Below are 15,290 nucleotides of genomic sequence, written 5' to 3'. Positions count from 1 at the left end.
TTCATAATCTTGTGGCATCGGGTTATTCTTCTGTCACTTACTTACATAAAGCATTTCTTAACTCTAAGGGCTAATCTGACTAAGCTAAACTCCTACCGGCCTCAGGCTCTAGGCCTTGTGTTTCAGCCCTGCTTACTTAGATACCTCATATATACTCGTCTCTTCCAACTACTAACCAGTCCTATACTTCTATAATCCTAACATCACACCACCCACAATAAATGAATGATAAAATAATTGCTACAATTAGTCAAGTGAGAGGTCCATTTTAGCACCTCCTTTTTACACACTTACACACACACTCTCTAGCTTCACATTCACTGGCCTATGAGAGCCATGGTTGCTGTAGGGTAGTCGAAATGGACATGAATGTTCTTTCTCCTTGTTAAATTATTTTCTGTTTGTTTATTTCAGAAGTTTTTATTGTACTGGGTTTTTAGTTGCAACATAGCACTTGTGCACTGGTTTTGGTACACGATAAAAATATCTTTTTTTGGAAACTAATTCATCTTCATTACTTCACAACGTAGGCTGTGGCATGAATGACTAAGGCTAGTGAGAGCATGATCTATTGCAGGCTGATGGAACTCCAATGAGCAGTGACAGTGTAATAATTTATAAAGGTACAGCAAACACCACAAAATTAATAGGCGCATTAACAAATGTACACCAAACACCACACAATTCCTGTCTGCCCCAACCTTTCTGGGCTGGGTAAAGTACAGGCCTCCACACAGCATTAAGGAAAGTCTCTTTCAAAGCCTCCCTCAGCCACATAGCACTGCGTTAAGCATTTTTAATAGCCCTTGCATCTGGCTGTTTGAACTGACAGGCACTCTACCTGGCTGCACCCTTCCCCCTCCCTCTCCCCCGTTTGCCTTGCAGATCTTATGCAGGACACAGAAGGCAGCTATAACCATTGGGGTATCTTTGTGTTACTTACTAACAAGACTGGATTGCAGTGACAGTGTCCCTTCAGCTTACCAAAAACACATTCAACTGTCCTGCACCTGCTCAGTGGTAGCTGAATCTTTCCTTGGTGCTGTCGAGGTGGCTGGTGTGGAGTTTGATGAGCGATGGGAGCAGGAGGTAGGCTGGGTCCCCCAGGGTTACTGTTGCCATTTCAACACTGCCCTTGGTAATCCACTGGTCAGGAAAGAATGTGTCTGTTTGCAGCTGTTTCAACAGCCCTGTGTTCTTAAAGATATGAGCATCATGCAACGTCTGTGACCAGCCAATACAGATGTTGGTGACACATATACCTGGTGATCCGCCAATGCTTGCACAACCATAGAAAAGCAGCCCTTTCTGTGGCTGCACTCTGGGGCAAGGTGAGCTGTTCCAAAATGGGGATATGTGCGCCAGCGATGGCCCCAGCTCAGTTCAGGAACCCCATTGCTGCGAATCCATCCACTATGTCCGGCATTTTATGGAGAGTCACAAATCTGCATCGCACAAGGCGACTCATGGCCCCCACTGCGGCTTTTCCAGCTCCAAAACGATTGCCCACTGGCAGGTAGCAATTGGGCGTTGTAAGCTCCCAGTCACTTCTCATTCTGGGGTGAGCTCAGCACTTCAATCCAGGCAGGTGGCTTTTCCCAAACAAAAGTTCTGCAGCTACTGTGCGTCAGCCCAACCCCACATTACAACGTGATCCCACCACTCCGTTCATTTCTCAGGCCCAGAAGTGGCCCCCAGGCTACAGCGGCACTGTGAATGCCATTGACCAGCACTGAAGCAGATTTCGCTATGTCCTCCGGGAGGGAGATGGGGGCTGTGCAAGAACAGCAGGCAGCTGCAGAGTTGAGAGGTTGGTAGGGGGCAGGGCCGCCCAGAGGATTCAGGGGGCCTGGGGCAAAGTACTCACCTGGCGTGGGGTGGCCGGGAGGGGGCTTCAGTTGCTCTGCGTCTTTGGCAGCACTGACGCGCCCCCGCCGCCAAAATGCCACCGAAGACCCAGAGCGACTGAAGGGCCCCCTGGCCGCCGAAGCCCCGGACCGCCGCCGGGCCAGGGCTTGTGGGGCCTGGGACAAATTGCCCCACTTGCCCCCCCCCCCCGGCGGCCCTGGTAGGGGGAAGCAGACCTGAGCGATCCGCCCACAGGAGTTGGTGCGGGGGCTTTAACCCCACTCCTGTCAGGGCAGAAGCTGCCCCGCTACAGTAACTGTCCAACATTAAAGGCTGCTGCGGTGTGTGAGCCAGCGGGAGCGGCAGGGTGGGAAGGACCCGAACAGGAGCAGCCAGGCAGCGGGTGCGAGCAGAGCTCTGGGCAGGGGCAGCGCCATGTGCCTTAGGGGTGGGCAGGCTCGGGAACAGGCGCTGCCCGGCGGCGGGGAAACGAAAGTGAAACCCCGGGGCGCTTCCTAACACCCAGATTTGGGGATTTTTAAGTGCGTGGGCGGCAGGGCAGGGCCCAGTGCAACGTCAGGGATCGCTTGGCTCTCGCCCCACTGGAGCATCAGACCCGGGATCGGTGCCGCGCTCGGGGCTGGGGACGGGGCAGGACTCGGCGACGGGTGAGGCCGCCCCGGGCGCTGGCGTTGCGCCGGGGGGGGGGGTATGGGAGCGTTGCCCCCCCCCCCCGCACTGGGGCAGTTGCTGGGCGGCTCCCCGGGAAGGGTCTCGCGGCTCCGTTCGGTGCCACCCTCCCGGCCCGGGCCCCTGGCTCAGGCTCGGCAGGGCGCGGCCGGAGGGTGTCGGGCCTCGGCCCCGCTCACCGCGCCCCACAGGGGGCCCCCACCCCGCTGGGGCGCCCCGAGCTGGGCTGCGGGCCCCGGGGCGGGCGGGGTTGCAGCGCTGCGGCCTGGTTGCCAGAGGGGCAGAGCCCCGCGCAGCGGCGGCCCCCGGGTCTCCCCCGTGCTGGGTCCCTGGCAGTAGAACGGCTGACGGGGGCCCTGCGCACCCCAGTGGGGGGGGGGGGGTTACAGTGAGCAGATGTCCCGATTTTATAGGGAACAGTCCAGAGAGTTGGGGCTTGTTCTGATACAGGCGCCTCTCAGGGCTGCTCCAGGCACCAGCCAAGCAAGCTCCTGCTTGGGGCGGCAGAACCTACGGGGCAGCTTCCGCCCCATCCTAGGGTGGCGCGGCCACTTTTTTTTGGGCCGCCTTGTAGGGGGCGGCAGCGCGGAGGAGGGGAGCGCCCGACTGGGAGCCGGCTGCGCGCTCCGTCTGCCCCAGCCGGTGCCAGGTCTGCAACAAGCCGGGCAGCCCGTGTCCTTCCCTCCCCGCCGACCAGAGCGGCACGGAGCCCGTCCGGCGGTTGGGGACGCGTGGCGAGCGCCCCGCTGAAGCCCTGGCCGCCCCCTCTTCTCTCTCTCTCTCCCTCCCGCTCCCTCCCTCTCCCCTCCGCTAGCCGGGGCACGTCTGCAGTGCAGGGAGTCCCCCTGCACCCTGGCTCCGGCCTCCCTGCAGGGTTTTTTTTTCCCCCTGCTTTGCCGCTCTGGCCGCACCACAGTTTGTTTGTTTTTTGCTAGGGGTGGCAAAAAAGCCTGAGCCGGCCCTGGCACCTATTACCCTCCACCACCCCCTCCTGATTTTTCACACTTGCTGTCTGGTCACCGTGAGGGGTCCCCATCCTCTCGGCACCAGCCCTGGGCATACGGGGCTAAAAGGAATTGTGCCCCGGGCTTTGCTGCAGGCTGGGATTTTGCAGTGGGACCGTGGGCAGCTGATTGTGGCATTGGGATAAAGGCCATTTTAATCCCCAACCCCACCCCCCCTTGGACTGGCCCTGACCCCACTTCTGGTAGTTTCTGGAGCAGATCACCTCACCTGGCAAACAATCGACAAACGCATCAATTTCCACTCTCAAGCTTTGCTGTCCCCTGGTGGCGCGTTTTAGCCAGGACTGACAAAAATAACTTTCCTTTCCTCAAAAGCTCTGGTTGCCTAGTCAGGGCCCGTTGTACTGCAGGGCCTGGGCTGTGACCCGCCGTGGAAATAACATTCCCTGTCTACTCCAGGGGAAAGGGTTTTACTGAATCAGACCCCCCATCAAGGAAAAGCTCAGATAAAAAGAAAAGAATTTTTTTAAAGTATTTGTACAGCCTTGGAGTTGCTTTACCCAAGAATTTGGGGGAGGGGTGTGATTGAACAGGTAGCAAATACCCATCTCTCACTCACATCTGTTCCACGGGCTTGCTGTTTACTTAAATGTGTGTATTTGTTCCCCATTCCTTTTTAAGCCTGTACCACCAGTCTCCCCCACTAGCCTGCTGACCCTCCTCCTCCCCTCCTTCACAGGAATTGGACCATCCTTCTCCAGTTCTATACTCACCTCGCCATCAAAGTTAAAGGGGCAAGGGTTTCTCATCTCTCAAAAAACATAGTTTGTATCAGAGGCTCTGCTTAACTTGCCTTTTTGCTGCAAACTGCTCTCTATCCACTCTAATGATTCTTCTGCCTTTAAACCTGCATTCGCATCCCTGAAGCAGGTAGGAGCCTGGAATTGTAGAAACTCGCCTCCGGTGACGTTTCTGAGAGAGCAGAATTTACCTTTCTTAGTGTGGTATGGAAACACCTGTGGCTATTACTTATACTTAAAAAATTTATTTGACATATTCTGAAGCACCTGTTGTTATTCTTTAACTCTGTTCTGTTGTCTCAGTTTGCTTGAGGGATCTTTAGAAATATTTATTTGCAGGCATTAATGTTAAATTTCTGTTTTCTCACTCTCTTGCATAATTGAATTATTGGGCTATATTTTGCACACTCTGTTTTGGATGAGTTGTTTGTAGTATAGGAATAAACTACACTGGTTGAAGGCACCTTTATACCAACATAAAGTCCACTAAGCAAAGGCAGCATTAAGCAGGCTCTTAAGGGAACTCTCACAGAGTGGCCTCGGGTGAGGCAATGTGTGGACTATATACCCCTTAGATGCATTACTGGCAGAGAAGAGGGGGAGACAGGCCATTGTGCAGGTGAAGAGGTGGAATTCAGACCACAATATAACAGGTTTAATGCAGTAATTAAAATTAGAATGAAACGTCTGTCAGCCTTGTGTTGCTGCTCAGTGGCCTAACTGAAGAATAGTCTCAGTCCAGTGAGGCAGCCTCAGATCTGAAGGGGAAAGGGAGAATTATTACCCTACAAGAAGAAGTCAAACACTTGCATCTGACGCATGACAGATACAGATACACTCAGGGCTTGTCTGCACTTAAAAGGCTGCAGTGGCGGAAGCTATGTTGATGGGAGAAGTCCTCCTGTCGACGTTGTGCTGTCTACACCAGGAGTTAGGGCGGTATAATTGCATTGCTCAGGGGTATGATTTTCCTACATGCCTGAGCAACACAGTTATACCGACATAAATTGCTAGTATCGACATAAGCCTGATTTCTGCAACCCTACTGCCCCCAACAACTTGCTTCAGCGATTCCCAAAATCAAAGCCACTTACCAGGGGCCTCCTCTCCTGTTTGCGCTTCACCAAACTCTGACACCTGGGACTGACTAGACTCCTCCGGGGTAGAGAAGAGCTCCTGGCTGCATACATCTTTGACCTCTGAGTTGTCCTCTGCCTCTCGGTCCCCTCCCCCTCCACATCCTCATCCAAGATTTCCTCCTCCTGGCTCGGTCCACTCTCGACTGGCATGCGAGCCACCAAAGTATCCACAGTGGCCTTTACAGTGGAGGTGGGGTTGCCACCAAATATCGCATCCAGCAGCTCATGGGCGCAGCACTGGAGCAGCGGTTTGCCTCCTGTGCCTTGTGGTAGGCATTCTGCAGCTCCTTCACTTTTACCCTGCACTGCAATGTGTCCCAGTCATGGCCTCTTTCTGTCATACATCATGAAATCTGTCCGTAGCTATGGCTGGAGCATAGCTCGGACTGGACAGCCTCCTCACCCCAAATGCTGATGCGGTCCAGCAGCTTGGCATTGCTCCCAGCGGGGGGTCACCCGGTGTGTGGAGCAGGCATGGTCACCTGGAAACAGGAAGAGGACTTTCAAAATTCCCAAGGAAATTAAGGGCTGGAGCTCATGGTTGGTCACCTGAGGGCAGGGCAGTAGAGTTCAAACTGATGACCAGAGAGGCAGGACCAGGCATTGTGGGACACCTCTCGGAGGCCAACTGCAGCACTGTAATCGACCAGGGTGTCTACACTGGTGTAGCCCCAGCACAGAAAGCTGTACGCTTCTAGTCAGGGTGGGGTTTTTTTTTACAGCGATGCAATTGCGGAGTTTCTGAGCACTAAGTGGCTTGGCAGTGTGTACACCACGTGAGAAAGCTGCTTTAATGCGCAGAAACTTGCTAGTGTAAACAAGGCCTTAGACAAGACTACCAGCAGGGTTTGCTCCATTCTCATTGTTTGGACGTAAGCAGCCAATCCAACCACTCATTGATGCGTATGTGACACGGTCAGTGAAAACACCAAACACACCCATTACATCTGCTCCAATAATTCCTCATATATGTAGCCTGTGACTACTGTACACACATGGGCTGCACAGACCATACTGGGCAAGGTAATATTCACCTCTCCCACAGCTAAGTCAACCCCTAATAGAGCCAAAAAGACCATGCAGGACCAGCCCAGCCCATCAAAACGCGGACTCCAGTTAGCCTTCCCTCCCCCCATCTCCAACACACCCCACTGGGCTTTTGCACACCAGCTTTGCTCCTCCACCAAAACACACCTCCCAGCCCCCTTCCCTCAGGCCCCGCTAGATATTGCACTGCAGGGTATTGTTCACCAGGAACAAGCTGGGATGTGAACTCATTTTGTACACAGACAGCACAGCCCCTTGTCTAAAATATAACCCGGGAAAGTAGGGGTGGGACTGTATTTGATCGCTATCTATGCACAGACTTTCTTCAAAAAAAAAAACCTGTGGACATAACTGCCAACCCCCCTGGTTAACGTGGCAGTCCAGTTGCCCAGCACAGCCTCCTGCCCTTCCAGAAAGTTGAGTGCCCCCAGGCGTAAACCTCTGAAACCAGGAACTGCAAAATGTTTACAGGCCACCTCAAGGTGCTCTTGTAGCTACAGGGCAGCCCATCTGGCTGTAACACCCACCAAGTCCCTGGGTCGCTAAGCTGGTTTAACACTGCTGACATAAGCACTGAATCCGTGAGTGCTCCGGGGCAGGGAAAAAATTAGTGGGTGCTCTGCACCCACCAGCAGCCAAGTCCACCCCCCCCACCCGTGAGCGTGCTGCAGGCATGCTTCTCTGCCTACCTCCCAGCGCTTGCTGTGGCCAAACAGCTGTAGCAAGCTCTGGGGGGGGGGGCGAGAGGAGTGGGAATATGGTGCGCTCAGGGGAGGAGGCGGGGCGGGGCAGGGATTTGAGGAAGGAGGCGAATAGGGGTGGGAAGAGTTGGGGCAGGGGCCTTTGGGGAAGGGATTGGAATGTGGCAGGGCAGGGGGGTGGAGTCGGGTGGGGTGGGCAGAAGGGAATTGAGCCCCTATCAGCACCATTAGAAGTCAGCGCCTATGACCACAGAGGTTCCTATGAAGTTGCATCGCTTTTGTTTTGTTTTGTTCCTGGGTTACAGTGCAAACTGGCTGAAGCTGGAGTGTGTAGTGTCTTATGTAGCAAAGTAAAGGTTGAGGGGATAGGATTGCTGTCTGTGAAAAACACCAGGGCGGGAGAAGCGGGTCTTTAAACTCGAGGACTGTTGTGCATAAATTGGCCATAAATAAATTTAGGCTGGAAATTAGGTGGTTTCTCACCACCAGCAGAGAGGTGAGGTTCTGGAACCCCTCCCAAGGTAAGCCCCACCCGGAGCCTGCACCCCTGAGCCTCCTCCCACACCCCAACCTCCTGTCCCAGCCCTGATCCCCCTCCAAACCCCTCAATCCCAGCCCAGAGCACCCTCCTGCACCCATAACCTCTCATCTCCAGCCCCACCCCAAAGGCCACACTCCCAGCCAGACCCTCACTCTACCCCCACACCCTACTGCCCCAGCCCAGAGCCCCCTCCTGCACCCTGAACGCCTTATTTCTGGGCCCATCCCAGAGCCCTCACCCCCCTCCCACATCCGTATCCCAAATTTGTGAGTATTTATGGTTTGCCATACAATTTCTATTCCCAGATGTGGCTCTCAGGCCAAAAAGTTTGCCCTCTCCCCGTAATAGACACTTCTAGGGAAGTCCAATTAAGCCTATGGCTTGTCTACAGGGTGTGAGTGCACACCACAGGCATGTAAATTGTTAACACTAGGGAATTTTTAGTGCATGCCAGCAGAGTCTCCATTAGCCAATTTGTGTGTGACATGTTGGAACACACTCTAATATACAACCCTCTTGTTGCACACTAACATCATCTAGCCAAGCCCTAAAACTCACCAGGGGATGCCAGCCAGCCCTAATGATCATTTCTTCCTACCCATAGGCAAGCGTCTCTCAAATGAGAAAAATGTATCCAGTTCACTCTCTTGAAGATGCAGATGCAATGAGATGAGCAGGAGATTCTGTGATACAGGTGATTAGTCAAGGGTTGTCCTATCTATGTAGCACTATTTGAGAGCTGGGCCCATTATCACTGTGGTTATCAATATTAATTTGACTGCATTAACGTGCCACATTTGGATAAGAAGGAGGCGGAATGGGGAAAATCTTAAGGTGTTTTCCCAATTTTGCAAGCAACAGACTGTGTGAGTGCAGCACTTGGTCCACACTACAAACTTACGTTACTATAATTGTGTTGTTCAGACTATAACTACGTCGTTGCTATAACTACGTCAGATCCACACTCCTGAGTGAGGCAGTTGTACTGACCTAACTCCTGGTGTGGACAGCGCAATCTCAGCGGGAGGGCTTCTCCCATCGACATAGCTACTGCCTCTCGTAATGTCTTCAGTAAGCGCTACAGTGACAGGCTGCAGTGCTGTAAGTGTAGACAAGCCCTCAGAGAAACAAGGTGGGTGAGGTAATATCTTTTATTGGACCAACTTCTGCTGGTGAGAGAGACAAGTTTTCAAGCCACACAGAGCTCTTCTTCATGTCTGGGAAACTTAACCAGAGTGTCACAGCTAAATACAAGATGAAACAGATTGTTTCGCATAAGTAGTTAACCCATATTTCAAGGGATCATTCAAGGTGAAATGGCCTGTTAAGGCCTCTCCAGTCAAAGGCCGGGAAAGGGGAGGGAGGAAACAGCTGGAGGGGAGTTAGTGGGTTATACATTGTTGTAATGAGAATTAAATCCAGTGTCTCTATTCAGCCCATGATATTTAGCATCTAGAGAGTTATGAATTTAAGCTCCCAAGTTCATGACTAATCAGTTATGTTATTTTCTATAAATTACTGGTTTTATTTTTCACCACTTTTATGTCAGACTATGAAAAGCAGAGTGCTAGATGGATTTTGAAAACGAAGAAATAATTTACATAAAAAGACAAATGGTGCAAAAAATTAATTACAGTATAGATAGAGTAAATCTGGATGTGGAAATGATTTTCTGAAACACATTATGTATGTATGTTTTCTTCCACTTTAGATCTTAATTTATCAGCAGGAGGATAAACCCACTTCAGGAGAAAATGGGTATGTACCTTGCTTTTAAGCTATTTCCCCATAATTATTTTTTAAACATATAAGTACAAGTAAATGGTCCACCGTCTGGTACACAACTGTGAATCCTCTCAACAGCCCAGCAAGGTGGGTAAATAGGTATTATTCCCATTTTACAGATTGGGAAACTTAGACCCACAATGGCTAAGTGACTTGCCCAAGACTAGGCAGCAAATGAGTGAGAGTTGGAATCAGAATGTAGGAATTCCTGATTCCCAGTTTTATACTCAATCCACCAACCCATGTGTACACATGCTTGCTGTCAAGGAGGATTATAATTATGAGAATACAGCATGCTGAATTGCTCAGGGTGACCTCACGTTTTGTCTGATTTATTTTTATTATTTATTATTAAAACTTACTTTATTCTTAGACTACAAAATGTTACCTTTGGCTGAATGGAATGAGTGTCACGTCAGAGCCTGGCTAGAGTCCATTGGAATAAAAGAAGAATATGTGAAAAAGCTATGGGAGGAGGAAGTAACAGGTCCAGTGCTTAGAAAAATAGACGAATCTTTTCTCAAAAGCATTGGTATGAAAAAAGGCCAAATCCACGTACTTATATGTGAAAGAAATGAACTTTTGGAACGTTTGAACAAAAAAGCAGGTATAGGGCAAGCAGATAATCCCAGCTGTAAGACTCCAGAAAGCTTGAGTGACAGTGGTAGAACAACTAATGCTCAGGAAAAGACAGTGAAAATCAGGAATTCTAACATGCCTACAACAGCTAATGTACCAGCTGAAAAGAGAGAGTGTGGCTTGAAGACCATCCAAATCACACGGCCTAAAAATGTACCAAGTTCTCAAGTAACATTTCACCAGCACGCAGCTTCAAAAACAGACATCTCTGGTCCACTAGAAGAGTCTAGCAGGGAAGACACGGAAAAATCTGTGTCTACCCTTGTCAGGACAGAAAATGGGAAAAGTCATTCAATGCATAAAAAAAGAGTTGAAGCTTTAACTCTGAGCCGATTTCGACCATTTGGCACTCAAGATATTAATTTTAAGTATGTGAAAAACACAGTCCTTTCTCCGGAAACAGGAGTCATTGATTTGATCACCCCTTGCCATGAATACAAATCTTTTGCCATTGCTGCGGAGCTAGACAGACCACGTCTTGAAGCAAAGTTTGCCTTTGAAGTGATTCGATTTGGCTCAGCCTGCATGAATATCCGAAGTAATGGAACGATACACTTTGGTGTCATGGACAGGTTTGAAGGTGACAAGGATTATGAACATGGGCAGATAATAGGTGTGCCAGTCAGAAACAGAGACATCTATATTGATGCATTGGATAAAAACATTGCAAAATGTTTCAATGCATCAGACCAAGAAGCTGCAAGAATTTGCATTCGCCCTCCTGTTTTTATTGAAGTGATTGAGAAGGACACTCAAGACCAACGCTTTGTGGTGGAGGTTGACATTGAACCATCATCCAGTACAGTGAAGGGGAAGATTTTTCCAGTACGCTTACCTAGATTTAACGAAAACAGCAATAAGACAATATGTGAAAAAAATCCAGTTCTCTATCAAAGACTTAAGGCCAATTCTGAACCTGTAAAGAATGAAGAACAAGTGGATTTTATTCAGGGTTTAAAAGAGAGGGATGTTAGAAGAGAAATGGCTGAGTCCTCCAGTAATGAAGACTTGATAGAAACTTCACAGGATTTAGGGCGTAAGTTATTAGTTCTATTAAATGATGGAAAGAACTATATAGATGACTATCTGAGTTATATCCTTGTCACAAACAGATGTGGAAAGGAAGATCTTAAGTCTATCAACTTTTTAATTCGCATGAATATTTTCTGTGTGTTTGATTTTGATGAGGATTCCAATGTATCAGGTTTACATGCCAAGTACAAAGAGCATCATGCAACAAATTTCCATTTCTTGCAAAATTATGCCAATGAAAGCAAGATGAACACCACTGAATTTAAAAAACATTTGGGCCTAGATGATTACACCAGCTGGATATTTTGCAATGGACGTAGTGACTTCTCTGGGAATGAAAAACCTTGTGATGAAAATACTTGGATTAGAACGAAAAAGAAGTATCTGAAGAAAGCCGTTTCTTTTATCTGTGATGAAATCCTTCCAAAGGGATCTTTTGTGGTACTGTTCCTCCTCTTATCACCTGTGGAGAAGCCAATTGTAGACACCTTCCAGGAATTCTATACAGAAATGAATGGTATGGATTATATCATATGCATTGCAGAGTCCAAAGAAAATTATGAGAAGTGGGCTAACCTAGCTCAGGCATCTTGTAGCATTGAGACACTAGAACAGAGGAGCATTGTGGGCATGAAGCTAAGTCATGTAGATGCCACTATTCAAAACATGATGCCTTCTACAATATGTCCCAGACGTTTACCAGTTTCTACAAGAGGTCTGTGTGTTCTTCCAACACTGGAAGAAGAGAAAATGTTTTCCCTTGAAATATTGTGTACAAATCAATGTGATGATATCAAACTGGATCTTCTGAGCACAAAAGAAATACAAGAGATAGAACGAACATTTTACCAAGGTAGAAAAGTCAGCTGGAAAAATTTCTGGCTTGCTGATAAAGGGGGCTGTGAAGAAGTCATTGAACGTGATGCCTGCAGAGATGTTCATAAAATCTTAGATGGCATTTTGCATGAGAACAGAATCAGGTGGTCTGTGGCTAAACTAAAAATATTTCATCAACCTGGAAGTGGAGGAAGCACCATTGCAAGGCAAGTACTATGGAAAAGAAGAAAGGATTTAAGATGTGCTGTGGTCAAATCCTCATATCCAGTTGCAACTGTCTCCCAACATGCAGTTAATTTTAGAGAATATGATGAAAATGACATGAAGAATTCTCTCCCAGTCCTCCTCCTTGTTGAAGACTATGATGAAGATTATCTAGATGAATTAAAGAATGATTTAATGGATGCAATGACAGTTAGAAGAGGTCATTCATCCAAGCCTTGTTTCATCCTCATGTGCTGTAAACGATCTAATGTCCCTGAAAAGCTTTGCAAAGCTTCTCCTCTCGATACAGTTGCTGTCACTCACAAACTGTCAGACCAAGAGAAACATCTGTTTAAAACCAAAATTGAAAAGCTTGAAAAGCAGAAAGACTTCAAGCCTGAATTTATAATTACGTTTGTCCTGATGAGTAAGGAGTTTAAGGAAACATATATCACAGAGTTTGTAGAGCACTGGAAGGAAGGCATAGACCTTTCCTCCCGTGTTACTAGTTTGATGAAGTATGTTGCTTTGCTCAATTCCTATGTACATGGTTCATACATTTCATTATCACACTGTGAAGCATTCCTAGGGCTGGGGGCATATACAGAAAAGAGAGAGTATGATTTCAGAAACAACTTAAGTGAACAGGCAAGACTTATTTTCATTGAATTAAGAGCAAATACCACCTATATTTCATGTGTTCAAATAATACATCACCTGGTTGCTAAGGAAATTCTGCACCAACTCTCAGGAAGTCAGCCTCAAAGTCAAATTGCAATTAATCTTCTCCAGGAAAAAATGCTTTTTCAGCACAGATTTGGACGGGAAGAGTTCATAAAATTCATCAGAGATCTGTTTATACGACGCGACAAGAAGAGCAGGGGAGACAATACTGACAGCCTCTTCTCTCCATTCATTGAGCATGTCTGTAAGGTTGAAAACTGTGAAAAAGCTATAGAGGTTTTAAAAACTGCATACGAATGCCTGGGAAAAGATGCCTACTTTGCCCAGCAGCTTGCTCGATTGCATTACAATCATGAAAAATTTGAGGATGCAGAATATTGGGCAGGAGTAGCCAAATCTCATTTGCCAAATGATTCTTTTATTTTGGATACAGAAGGTCAAGTGTACAGGAAATGGTTTAGTTTTACTGTGGACAAAGAGACAGATGAAGCCACTCCTAGTGAAGTCATTGAGATGATAGAAATTGCCCTTAAAGCTATGAAATGCTTCAGGGCTGCACAACAGGCTGCAAAGTCAGAGATCGACAGCATGAACAATGCTGGTTATTTTGGAGAGGTTGAAGTGGGATGTCGTCTACTAAAACTTCTGTCTAAACTTGAGGTATTTCCCAGAAACACACAAGGGGAACATTCTGAGCTTGTGCGTTATTTGCTAACAGACTACATTCCTGAGGAAATTAAAAAACCCTGGGGAAAGCTTCACAGTCGTTTAAAAGGCTTACGCCAGAACATTTATAATGCTCTGGAGTGGATTTCAGAAGATCTAAGTTACTTCCAAACAGATAAAAACCAGAACAAAGAAAATGAGGCGGAGGAGAAAGAAGAACAAGTTTACAATCCCAGAAAGTGGTTGAAAAGGCAGTCTGAGGTGTATGCCAAATTCTTTACCTCAGACTCCCTTACTGTGGTAATAAAAGGAGGACCTGAAACCCAGCTAGTCAAAAGCATGAACATTTATAAGTATGGTGGTGGCAGTTTCATTGCCATTCTTTCATTGCTCTCAGATTCAAAGGATGAGAGGTCAGTTAATAAGCTAGAAAAAATAATTAGCTCATACCCTGAAGACCCACAGAAAGGAAGCTGGGAGGACACCGATCTCATCAATTACATTTTGTGTCACATCGCACTAGCATGCTTATCTCCAGGATCTTCCAAACTTCTTCCTTTTCAGACACTTAGAGAACTCAGCAATAGATTCTTTAAACAGAGAAGAAAAGTATTTGCTGCAAGTGCCCATTTTTTGCTCACCTTACTGTACTGGCCAGATGATGCATTAGACAGAGAGTCTAATCCGGATAAAAATGATATTCTCATCGCTGCGCTTCAGTCCATGAAGCACTTATATGACCTCAAGATGAAAAACGTTGCTCCAAGAAAAAAGAGAATCTACACTCATTTTTTCCTGGGAAAAGGCAACGGTCTAGGAAAATTTGTGCACAAGACTAGGATTGATAAATTAATTGATGGCTCCCTAAATGAACGACGAATGAAGTGGCTACATGGAGATGTATGGAAAATAGGCAAAGTTCATAGTGTCTTAAAAAGAGTGAATGGCTGGACAGAAAAGGGAAAAGTATTTGCGCGGGGTCATGTTGGGCAGATTCAGATTTTGCCTTTACATTTTGATTCTGTGCCTCCAGGAAATGAAAATGTGACATTTTATTTAGGATTTTCATTTAGTGGGCTTGTTGCCTATGACATTCAGGTAAAAAAATAAAACAATCTGCTCCAAAAAATAAGATACTTAGTGCATTAAGTTGAAATTCCCACTGGACTGAAAACATTGCAAGATATAAAAATTTTTTTTACCTGTTACATTCTGAAAAGAACATACAGTAAAAATAAGTCCAACTGTCCAAAATGAGTAATAAATCTTTTTCTTAGAGCAAGTACAACCAAAACTCTGACATAGTGTCATTAGTGTCAACTGCCATATGCAATTTTCAAGTAATTGTTTTGTATCTGAATACTTTGTTTCAATGTAGCTGTCATGATTCAATTCCCCCTTAGGAAATTTTTAAGTTATTGTCTCTTGGAAAGAATGAAGAAAACTGGATATTCAACATAGAGAGACTTCATCCTTTATTTGTATAAAACTGAAATGATATGTAAGTTTTCATATTAATAACACAAACTTAGAAATATGAGCCAGCACTTATAAGAAGAAAAGTAGTGATGGAGCTGCTCCAAGATCTTGAATGCTAGGAAATCCTTTTAAAATCTGTAATCATGGTGACTGAGCTATTTTTGGTCATAGAATCATAGAAGATTAGGGTTGGAAGAGACCTCAGGATGTCAGCTAGTCCAACTCCCTGCTCA

At 47.0% G+C, this 15,290-nt stretch overlaps 1 protein-coding gene across 6 annotated transcripts; it reads left to right on the top strand.

The window, feature by feature from the left end:
- The first annotated feature begins 1,769 nt into the window (after nucleotides 1–1,769).
- On the top strand, nucleotides 1,770–15,242 carry LOC120383282 (sterile alpha motif domain-containing protein 9-like). 6 transcript variants are annotated; one of them, XM_039501204.1, is made up of 4 exons: nucleotides 1,770–1,810; nucleotides 8,336–8,425; nucleotides 9,443–9,489; nucleotides 9,890–15,242. In XM_039501204.1, exons 3-4 carry the CDS (start codon nucleotides 9,486–9,488, stop codon nucleotides 14,686–14,688), a joined length of 4,803 nt encoding a protein of 1,600 aa, XP_039357138.1. In that variant the 5' UTR covers nucleotides 1,770–1,810; nucleotides 8,336–8,425; nucleotides 9,443–9,485; the 3' UTR covers nucleotides 14,689–15,242. The 6 variants fall into 6 exon arrangements, with proteins under 6 accessions (XP_039357138.1, XP_039357136.1, XP_039357141.1 ...); XM_039501202.1 differs by lacking the exon at nucleotides 1,770–1,810 and adding an exon at nucleotides 2,319–2,516; XM_039501203.1 differs by lacking the exon at nucleotides 1,770–1,810 and adding an exon at nucleotides 3,534–4,507.
- The last annotated feature ends 48 nt before the right edge of the window (nucleotides 15,243–15,290 follow it).

Source organism: Mauremys reevesii, linkage group 15 (genome assembly GCF_016161935.1).
Source record: "Mauremys reevesii isolate NIE-2019 linkage group 15, ASM1616193v1, whole genome shotgun sequence".
In the NCBI taxonomy this organism is placed as follows: domain Eukaryota; kingdom Metazoa; phylum Chordata; order Testudines; family Geoemydidae; genus Mauremys; species Mauremys reevesii.
This window is presented reverse-complemented; position numbering and strand designations above follow the sequence as displayed.